Consider the following 12082-nt stretch of genomic DNA (forward strand, 5'->3'; position numbering starts at 1 on the left):
CACTCTCACCTAAAAGCACCAATGTTGTAGTTATAAATTTTGGGGATGGTTTTTTATTATTTCTTCGGGAAGTATTTATTAGTACTTATAGTTTTGATGGGAATTTAAATCCCTGGACTAAATTTTGAAATTTCATGTGGTTTGAAGTGAAGAATCGATCAGACTTCAATATCCATTACTCAATTTCTACCATATTTAAATTACTTTAATTAGTATAATTTAAAAACTTAAATGATGACTAAGCACACAGGATTGCAAAAAATTATTCTCACTGATCTTTCAACTCTGAGTCAGCTACCTCAAACATTATTCAACAATCAATTTTAAAAACGTTTACATAATTGGTGTTGCTAGGTACCATAGCAAGTTAATACAACTCCATAATTAATAATGCATGTGAAAAATTACAATAGCAACTGCAAAATTACAGAAAAAACTTAAACTTAAAACATTCTCTGAAGTGTTGGATGCTATATTGCCTGTATCAATATCAACAACCAAACAAGAGTCGCAATTACTGGGATGGATGAACTATCTATACACATAAATAAAGTTTGTAAGGAACCCTCACAGTGTGAGTCCTACTTGCACTTGGCCAATTTCCTTTTTTTTTTTTATACAGTATACAACAGTCCAGGGCTGGGGGGGGTCTAGACCTGCAGGTATGGAGTATTTTTAATATTTTTGAACACAAATGGCAACATGATATTTGCCATAAAAAAGATCTAGTTATGATCGTATTGAAAAGCTATGTTATACTGGCTTTTACATCATTAGATCCTATTGGAAAGCTACATTATACTGACTTTTACATCATTTTCTTGAAAGAAGAACACCAAACTAGACTGTATTTTCCTGCTTCGCCTGAGAGCTGTGGGTTGGAGGTAGGGGTTGGGGGTTGGCATGACACCCCCCCCCCCCCTCCCTGCCCACAGGTTTGGGCACCGTTACACTCATACAATAGTCTATAAAACTGTGTTGAAGAGGCTTCTGTACAAGACTTTTTGTTTCACTTAAACATTAGGGTCATTTATAGTAACAGAATTTACAACAGATGCAGTCAGCACTGCTATTTCTACATTATTGTAAAGCTAAATTAACATTGCAAATTAACAAAACCAGCTATGAAAGCATAAAAGTATTAATTATAATTTTCACGAAGCCTAGAAAGATATTGATGATCTTTATAGTCGCTATGTATATACCGCATTTAACTCACTGACAGAGAGCAACTTCTAAAACAATAAAAATCTTTCTTCATTTACTAGCAACTTTAAAACATTTCAGTGAATCTTTAAGATAATTTCTAGAATGTATCATAAATAAAGCTGTTCACTTTTGTGGAGGTGTCGTTCCTTTGACAGTTGTACGATGCATGACACGTAGTCCAACTTCGCTGTGTGGAAGCTGTGTTTCGGGGCTGGCTTCATGACCAACAGCAAGATTGTCAGAAATGATGAAATCTCCTGCCTCCCACTGTAAAAAACGTGTTAGTTGTTTAGTCATCACAAGCAGTTTACTGTCAATCTTTGTGGTGGTTTCTGTTTTCATGTTGTCAAATTTGGTCGTACTGGGACAAAATGTTTTAGTTATATTTTCCTTAAAGATCTTTTTATATGTTATAATACAAGACTAAAATTCAGTTATCTGTTCATATAACGATACTTCATAACACTGTTTCAATTTAGAGAAAGATGATAATTACTTGCACATGTCTGAGTATGAGTTGATATTTATACCATCAGGTTAAGGGGAGTTTACAGGGCCTATGCGGGCAATGTTAAATTAGTCTACTTCATGTACCCTTATCTCTAGAACCAATGAAGATAACACTGTACAATTTTTACAGCTATCTTATCCATGTTATTTATGTCTACTGAACCAGAATTAAGAGATGAGGTACAAAAGAAGAAGAGATATATATGTATTTTCAATTATGCTATTTTTTATTAGAAATAATTGTACACACAATGCCCTAGATGGCCTTCTATTCAAGTTTGTGCTATGGTTGTGCTTCAGTAGGTACAATATATATTAATGAAATAGGCGTCACAGTTTCATGTAGCTGTCACAAGTAGGTTTTGATATAAAGGAACATAAAGCATAAAAAATGTACATAATATTCTAGGGCATGTTTTGTAAAATGTGAAAATTTTCAAATTTTTGCCTGCAAACTCCCCTTGAAATGGGTAGACACTATTATTAACAATGTACTTAAGGCATTTCTCAAAAGTGTAATGCTAAGATATATGAAGTCAGCTGCAAACAACAACACAGATCACCTTTTTCTTCTCTAGTGAAATGGTCTGAGCCTATGTCTACATGTAGTGTGTTTTAAAACAATGGAAAATTCAGGTAGGAATGTCAGTAATATGAAAAGGGCAGACTGCTACTCATTTAAAATGTCATCATTATGGTGAGTATCAAACTATACTTTTCAACAATACGAGAGAAAGAAAGTTGCTACTCACCATTTAGCAGAAGTGCCAAGTTGTGATAGGCACAATAAAAAGATTCAGACAATCCTAGCTTTCGGCCATTAAGGCCTTTGTCAGCAGTAGACACACACACACACACACACACACACACACACACACACGCACACACACACTCACGCAAGCGCAACTTGCACACACATCTGCTTTCTCAGAGAGCTGAAACAGTAAACACTTCCTGGTTATACATGACCAGATAACTTCACCGTCATACAGAATTTTCACCTCAACAGAGAGAATATTTTGCTGTTCCACAAACATTACAGTTTACAAACAATCCTTCCAAATCACGAGAAGATTTAGGTTAAATGTAGAGCTCTGCATTTTGTGGAAGATTCCTGTTTGGCCACACTCCATTAATACTAGATAGGACCGTGGTATTGGTAAGATGTAATTATTCCCCTCCTCTATTAGCCTTAACATGTGAGTAATAATAGCTGCTATACTGATATTCATGCAGATTCCATAGCTAAGGTGTTCTAAACCACACTGTTCAGTCAGTCACTGTGGTGACACATGCCACTCCAGAGGAGTTAATACTTGTGAATGAAAACTATGAAATAAGAATTTCGTAGTTAAAAGCAGAGATCCAGAGTCATGTTCGTGGGAGATGTGAACTCAAACATGCAGAAAAAATGTATTAAATTTAATTTGCTTATTTCCTGGTTTTAGGAAGAATGAGATTTTCATGCTATAAAATATATTGTTGGTATTATACACCAAAGAGTAAGACAGTCTTTGATTAGGTTTCAAGAAAATCAGTGCTGGTTTGGAACTGGATGCAGAACAGTCTTGTCTTTGGTTTTAGAGTGGACTTACAGTTTTGGTCTGAATACTGTGAACTAACCGTGTAACATGTACATCATTTGCATCCTTTTTATTTAATCTTGTGACTATTAATGGAATGCAGAACTGAAGCACAATTCAATCTCATCAAACTGGTATCATACAGAAAGGACCAAGACTTTCTATAGTGAAATTCAAAAAGTTTAAATCATGAAGCTGATCGTTTGAAAATGTTGGAACTGGAAATAAGCCACAGTGTCTTCATACTGTGACTTATGACTTATACTTAAAAAATCCAAACCTGAGAAATCATTCCCTAGGATCATCGAGATGATGAGTATTAAAAGTCTTTTTGGTTGAGCAACAACCATTGTTGAACTGGTATTCTACACCTCTGTTTGCCATTACATTCACTCAGCATTTACAGGTAATACAATCCTGATAAATAAATGTAAATACATCATTTACTAATAACAAAAGAAGGGTCAGCATTGATCGCTGAAGTAGAAATCTTTATTTCTGTTGCAACACAATTTCAATCATGCATTACGATCACCAGTGTTTTAGATAAAATAAAACTAAAATAATCACACTGCACTGTAACATACACATCTGCCCAACTATGAAAGCAGTAAGAACACATAGAAGAGATCATTTGCATCAATGAATGCAATAGGGCTAGCTCCTCACAGCAACCTACGAACAACAGTGACCTCTCCAGTGATCATTATTACACAATCTTTTATTAATGAAAATAGAGGGTACAAAGGAGTATAATATCTAATCCATGCACACATCAAGAACCTTAAACATAAAGATCTGCAGGATTAATAGTAAAATCATAAAAGTGTCAGTGCTCACACCTTATGGCCTGTGTTTCTGGAACCATGTCCCAATGTATGTGGTGTAGCATGAGCCATACTAGAACATAGTATTGCAACCATTATGTTAACGTAACACTGAAATAATTCCAGTGAAATCAAAAGAATTGGTTTTCATGGTTAGGCCCTATGACACTAATTTTTATACTCATACAGTTCCAAATGCCTATATGACAGATACAGTTTAAAATACAATGTAGGTATAAAAATACACAACACTGTGAAAAAACTTTTAAAAAACCAAATTACAAATTCATTATTATTCAAATTTCAGTAAAGTTATTGTACTCACATGCTCTGGCATTAATTTTGACACTTGCACATTTTTGAATGACATATGACAACCATGTAGATATAAACAGATATACAACAAAATTTAAAATCTTTTAAAAACAGCACAGAAAATTCTCTTAATCATATTTAGGTAATGTGGCTCTAACATCATGTATTGCCATAATGCACTCTTGGGGTTTGAATCTGGAGAATGACTACTCCCCTTTACTTAAACTAAGACTTAGTTACAACATAACATTACAGTTTGCTGTTATGAAATGTTTCTTATCTGGACAAAAAAGGAAACACAGAGTAATTCTGTATGGTCTTTCCAAACAGATTTTGTTCCTGCATGGTGTTCTGCTGCAGTGGCTACATACAAACTATCTCCATCACCTCACAGAATTTGCGATATTTTCCTTTTTCAGCCTTGGGCAACAATTTTAAATGTGATGTCAGATCAAGGGTGGGCATGGCCAGTAGCAATAAAATGAGCTGCAAAATTAGATATGTCTACCATATCCCTCCTATACAATGTCACATGCCCACAGGATCTCACTTCACGCCTTCTTACAGTTTATCCAACATAAATGACATGCAGAACACACCAATCTGTTTACACCTGAGTCCTGCAGCTGCTCATATTTATGAATGTTATTAATTACTGGACAACCCAACATATTTTCAGTGGATAGTGTCACACTAATACTCTGTTTTCTAAAAATTATAGTTATTCCTACGCTGACAAAACTGTAATATGCTTAAGTAACAAATTTTTATTTTTTTTGCTCCTTCACTGTTTTATGTGTTTGGTTGTTATTATATTGCTCATATTTTTGGCAACATTGTTATAAATATCCATCGCATACTGCATTGGGTAATTATTATTTCTGGTTACATACTGTATCACTTTTGAATCTTTGTCATGATTTTGTATGAAAAGTGGTAACCTAAACAATCTATCAAAAGAAAAAGAGGAAGAGAACTTTCTTGTGTTGGTTTAGATGCTGGAATGCGACAATGTACTGTACCTAAAGACATTCCAACAAGATACATAAAAATGATTCCATTTAGATCAAAATTTACATGGGATAAGCATAAAAATTTTAATGAGGCAAACATGCTCATAACCTCTTTTTACTGCACAAGCTGACACAAATTATTAGCAAAAATTTATTAATTTCTGCAGACTTTGCCTTCTTTCAGTCACAACTGCTGTGTGCAGTACTACTTCGGAATAACTCAATGGGTTCATATACCATCTTCAAGTGGCAGAAGAAAGCAGCTGATGTCTATTAAGTTTTTGTATGTCCATCATTTAGACTGGAGATTTGGGAGACCACAGCCATTCACAATTGTATGAAAATGAAATGCCTACAGCTGTCCTATTTTATTTACTGTGTAGCTATCAGCTTTGGTGCTTCAATGCGCCATCTTCAGGCCTTAGTTGATGCTGAAGGGGTTATATATGGATCATGATAACCCCTTCAGTATCAACTGCACCAAAACTGATAGTTAGACAATATATAAGATCGTAAGGACAGCTGTAGGCATAGGCATTTCATTTTCTTACAGTAGTATATATTTGGTCTAACACCAAGACAAGGGTGTAAAAATCACTTTAAAGAACTCGAGAAAATGACACTGCATGGTATGTATGTCTACAACTGGTTAATATAAGCTACAGAAAATGTTACCAATTTTAACTTAAGATCCCAAGTCCATCTCCATAATACTCAAAACATAGTAACATAGATCTTCAGAATTCAAGACTGACATTAACACAGAAGCTCAGAAGCCTATGTTTGAATTTCTGTAACATACTCCCGAAGACAGTGAGTGATCTACCAATGAATGGTTTTAAACATACTAGAAAAATGTGTTTCAAATGTATGCCATACTACTCAACTGATGAGTTTATAAGCAGTGGCATACAGGAGATATGTGATGTTGTTGTTGTTGTGGTCCTCAGTCCTGAGACTGGTTTGATGCAGCTCTCCATGCTACTATATCCTGTGCAAGCTTCTTCATTTCCCAGTACCTACTGCAGCCTACATCCTTCTGAATCTGCTTAGTGTATTCATCTCTTGGTCTCCCTCTACGATTTTTACCCTCCACACTGCCCTCCAATACTAACTTGGTGATCCCTTGATGCCTCAGAACATGTCCTACCAACCGGTCCCTTCTTCTAGTCAATTTGTGCCACAAACTTTTCTTCTCCCCAATCCTATTCAATACCTCCTCATTAGTTATGTGATCTACCCATCTAATCTTCAGCATTCTTCTGTAGCACCACATTTCGAAAGCTTCTATTCTCTTCTTGTCTAAACTATTTATCATCCATGTTTCACTTCCATACATGGCAACAATCCATACAAATACTTTCAGAAACGACTTCCTGACACTTAAATCTATACTCGATGTTAACAAATTTCTCTTCCTCAGAAACGCTTTCCTTGCCATTGCCAGTCTACATTTTATATCCTCTCTACTTCGACCATCATTAGTTATTTTGCTCCCCAAATAGCAAAACACCTTTATTACTTTAAGTGTCTCATTTCCTAATCTAAATCCCTCAGCATCACCCGACTTAATTAGACTACATTCCATTATCCTCATTGTGCTTTTGTTGTGTTCATCTTATACCCTACTTTCAAGACACTGTCCATTCCATTCAGCTGCTCTTCCAAGTCTTTTGCTGTCGCTGACAGAATTACAATGTCATCGGCGAACCTCAAAGTTTTTATTTCTTCTCCATGGATTTTAATTCCTACTCCGAACTTTTCTTTAGTTTCCTTTACTGCTTGCTCAATATACAGATTGAATAGCATTGGGGAGAGGCTACAACCCTGTCGCACTCCCTTCCCAACTACTGCTTCCCTTTCACGTCCCTCGACTCTTATAACTGCCATCTGCTTTCTGTACAAATTGTAAATAGCCTTTCGCTCCCTGTATTTTACCCCTGCCTCCTTCAGAATTTGAAAGAGAGTATTCCAGTCAACATTGTCAAAGGCTTTCTCTAAGTCTACAAATGCTAGAAATGTAGGTTTGCCTTTCCTTAATCTTTCTTCTAAGATAAGTCGTAGGGTCAGTATTGCCTCATGTGTTCCAACATTTCTACGGAATCCAAACTGATCTTCCCAGAGGTCGGCTTCTACCAGTTTTTCCATTCGTCTGTAAAGAATTTGCATTAGTGTTTTGCAGCTATGACTTATTAAACTGTCAACACCTGCTTTCTTTGGGATTGGAATTATTATATTCTTCTTGAAGTTTGAGGGAATTTCGCCTGTCTCATACACCTTGCTCACCAGATGGTAGAGTTTTGTCAGGACTGGCTCTCCCAAGGCTGTCAGTAGTTCTAATGGAATGTTGTCTACACCCGGGGCCTTGTTTCGACTTAGGTCTTTCAGTGCTCTGTCAAACTCTTCACGCAGTATCATATCTCCCATTTCATCTTCATATACATCCTCTTCCATTTCCATAATATTGTCCTCAAGAACATTGCCCCTGTATTGACCCTCTATATACTCCTTCCAACTTTCTGCTTTTCCTTCTTTGCTTAGAACTGGGTTTCCATCTGAGCTCTTGATATTCATGCAAGTGGTTCTCTTTTCTCCAAAGGTCTATTTAATTTTCCTGTAGGCAGTATCTATCTAATCCCTCGTGAGATAAGCCTCTACATCCTTACATTTGTCCTCTAGCCATCCTTGCTTAGCCATTTTGCACTTCCTGTCGATCTCATTTTTGAGATGTTTGTATTCCTTTTAGCCTGCATCACTTACTGTATTTTTGTATTTTCTCCTTTCATCAATTAAATTCAGTATCTCATCTGTTACCCAAGGATTTCTACTAGCCCTTGTCTTTTTACCTACGTGATCCTCTGCTGCCTTCACTATTTCATTCCTCAAAGCTACCCATTCTTCTTCTACTGTATTTCTTTCCCCTATTCCTGTCAATTGTTCCCTTATGCTCTCCCTGAAACTTTATACAAACTCTGGTTCTTTCAGTTTATCCAGGTCCCATATCCTTAAATTCCCACCTTTTTGCAGTTTCTTCAGTTTTAATCTACAGTTCATAGCCAATAGATTGTGGTCAGAGTCCACATCTGCCCCTGGAAATGTCTTACGATTTAAAACCTGGTTCCTAAATCTCTGTCTTACCATTATATAATCTATCTGAAACATTCTAATATCTCCAGGGTTCTTCCATGTATACAACCTTCTTTCATGATTCTTTAACTGAGTGCAAAATTCTACCAAGCAGTTTCCTCTTTCATTTCTTAGCCCCAATCCATATTCACCTACTACGTTTCCTTCTCTTTCTTTTCCTACTGTCAAATTCCAGTCACCCATGACTAGTAAATTTTCATCTCCCTTCACTACCTGAATAATTTCTTTTGTCTCATCGTACATTTCATAAATTTCTTCATCATCTGCAGAGCTAGTTGGCATATAAACTTGAACTACTGCAGTAGGCATGGGCTTTGTGTCTATCTTGGCCACAATAATGCGTTCACTATGCTGTTTGTAGTAGCTTACCCGCACTCCTATTTTTTTATTTACCATTAAACCTACTCCTGCATTACCCCTATTTGATTTTGTATTTATAACCCTGTATTCGCCTGACCAAACGTCTTGTTCCTCCTGCCACCAAACTTTACTAATTCCCACTATATCTAGCTTTAACCTTTCCATTTCCTTTTTTAAATTTTCTAACCGACCTGCCCGATTAAGGGATCTGACATTCCACGCTCCGGTCCATAGAATGCCAGTTTTATCTCTCTTGATAACGACGTCCTCCTGAGTAGTCCCCACCCAGAGATCCGAATGGGGGACTATTTTACCTCCGGAATATTTTACCCAAGAGGACGCCATCATCATTTAACCATACAGTAAAACTGCATGGCCCCGGGAAAAATTACGGCTGTAGTTTCCCCTTGCTTTCAGCCGTTCGCAGTACCAGAACAGCAAGGCCGTTTTGGTTAGTGTTACAGGACCAGATCAGTCCATCATCCAGACTGTTGCCCCTGCAACTACTGAAAAGGCTGCTGCCCCTCTTCAGGAACCACACGTTTGTCTGGCCTCTCAACAGATTCCCCTCCGTTGTGGTTGCACCTACGGTACAGCTATCTGTATCGTCGAGGCACGCAAGCCTCCCCACCAACAGCAAGGTCCATGGTTCATGGGGGGGGGGGGGGGGATACGTAATAAGCAGCCAATAACTACCTACAGGTGTGTGATAGTGTGATAGTAAAATATAAGCATTTACACTTGTTTCTGCATGGTACCTAGTTAAAAAATAATTACATGTGATACTACCATATGTGGTTAATATAATGTATTATTATTATTATTATTATATTAACACTGAATAGTAACACATTCTGTATGATTATTGTATTATCAATATTATTTTAGCATATATATCTACTTGTTCTACACACACATATTTATGTAATTATATTTTACAGTTTTATGTACTGAACACAAAGACAAAGCCAATTTCATAGAAAATGTACCAAAAGACAAACGAAGATTTTGTTCTATTCAGAACAAGAGCCAGACTTTTACCAAGAATGAATGACTAGAGAACACAAAACAGCATTTTCTACAAGGGAATAAAAATTGTGCAACAAGCTGTCCAAGGACATCAATAAAGGCAATTAAAATCCAAATATTTAAAAAGTCAGTTGAAACAAATTCATACTACTGTTAACAACTATATAGATAACACAGAGTGGGAAACAGTTAAAAATCAAAATAATTTAATAATAAACAAGTCATTTTATAGTATATGGTCATAACTTAATGAATCTAAATATAAAATCCTATACCCAGGATCTATGCTGGATATTTGTAAGTGCTTTCAGTTTTCTTGAGCTCAACGTCTCATTCACTGAGGTGAGATTCTGGCTCACCTTTTTCAGATGAGCAAAGGGGGCAACACAAACAATTCAGTAGAATGGCAGAAGTATTGTCAAGGTCCTGAAGCCCGCTGAAAGAGAAGAGAGAGGTAAAATCTATCTATCTCTCTCTCTCTCTCTCTCTCTCTCTCTCTCTGTCTGTGTGTGTGTGTGTGTGTGTGTGTGTGTGTGTGTGTGTGTAACACATATTGTTCCTACAATTCATAGTAGGGTTGAAAACAACGGTGTCAAATGTGAAGGCCTTAAAAGGTGACAAAAGGTTCAGGAGTGATATATGAAATTTCATGCTTACCTTGTGAGAATATTGTATTTTTCCACCATCCCGAACAAATTCGTTATGTATGTCCCTCGTAATGCGATCAAATTCTTCCTCTGTAGCAAAACGCTCATTAGGAGTTCCTTTGTCCCACAGATAATTATTTGTCATACCAAGATGAAAACAAAGAACCTAAAGAGAAATGTTACACATTACATGAGTAATTTCTTAATGAAACTATGAAGATGCTATAGTATAATCCTGACTGAATAAATGAATTAGTGATGCACACTTCTACCTGATGTGTTCCAAATTAAATATACTGAAACTTATTTTATAAACCAAATGTGAAGTAAAGCATGGCTTACATTCTATTTTCCTCCTTTAAAGCAGTTATTAAGAGGATAATCAATTTTTGTTAAAATGAAGTATTTCAGAATAAAATCAATCTGCATTGCAAACTTACTTAATGTCAGTAACACATCTCACCCATTTGAGACATCAGCAGATTGTGTAGAAGTAGCTGGATATGAAACCAGTCAGTCACATAGCCACATAAAAAAGCTGGATATGAAACCAATCAGTCACATAGCCACATAAAATGGAAGATAGGTACAACAGAAACTGGATATATAATTCATCTGTCATAAAAAGGACACTGTGCAGCATGTGGCTCATACTGCCCTTATTTTTGAAGTGTGGCCCTAATTCATTTTGCTATAGCTGTGTAAGTTGGTATGTTCAAGTTCCACCTCGCATTTTATGTTTTATGATGTATGGATGGATTACATACACATTTAGTGTTGTGTCCATTTTCTATTTTATATAGCTATATGATGAATATGTTTCACACCCAGCTACTTTTACACAACCTGATGAAGCCCCCATAAGAGCAAAACACATCATTCACATTAAATAATTTCACAACCAAGACCATTTCTATTCTGAAATACATTTAAAACTGGTTCCTGTAACACCCTGCCACAATGGAATGGTATACTTTTTAAAATGAAGTATTAAATGGTGCTTATGAGTATGAAGTGTATAGCTTACTTAGACATTTTAAATGTATGTGTGCGCACTACTGATGGCATGATGTGATTGGTATTTGGAAATTTTCTAAACAGGTAGTTTTATCTTCTCTCTGACTATTTATAAACAAATCAGAGCACATAAAACATTAATTTTTACCTACTGAAACACTAATTCTTTTTCTATTTTAATTTGACAAATTAAATTTTCGTTTACGAAAACACGTATTTCTTTGTGATGATAAAGTGAATTACAGTCAATCAGTTGCAGAAATGAAAGGAGTATTCATTTCTCCATCTGACTGGCTGTAATTCATTTCACATTTGCACAATGACTCCATTCAACAGTAGCTATATCCAACCATGTTCAAGGTTTTAAAACATACATGTTTATTGTTTAAACCAGTTAGTTCATTGAACAGACAGTTAAAATGTCA

General features: G+C 36.1%; 1 protein-coding gene across 2 annotated transcripts in view; it reads right to left on the bottom strand.

Moving 5' to 3' along the window:
- Positions 1 to 624: 624 nt before the first annotated feature.
- Positions 625 to 12082, bottom strand: part of LOC124795034 (alpha-ketoglutarate-dependent sulfonate dioxygenase-like) — a 157318-nt gene continuing 145860 nt past the window's right edge. For both annotated transcript variants that reach the window (XM_047258811.1, XM_047258813.1), the window contains exons 4-5: positions 10651 to 10806; positions 625 to 1476 (exon numbers count right to left, since the gene is read on the bottom strand). In XM_047258811.1, coding sequence (XP_047114767.1) covers positions 1333 to 1476; positions 10651 to 10806 — 300 coding nt within the window. In that variant the 3' untranslated portion in view covers positions 625 to 1332. The remainder of the gene's footprint in view (positions 1477 to 10650; positions 10807 to 12082) is intronic.

The sequence above is a fragment of the Schistocerca piceifrons genome, chromosome 4, assembly GCF_021461385.2.
Source record: "Schistocerca piceifrons isolate TAMUIC-IGC-003096 chromosome 4, iqSchPice1.1, whole genome shotgun sequence".
NCBI classification, from domain to species: domain Eukaryota; kingdom Metazoa; phylum Arthropoda; class Insecta; order Orthoptera; family Acrididae; genus Schistocerca; species Schistocerca piceifrons.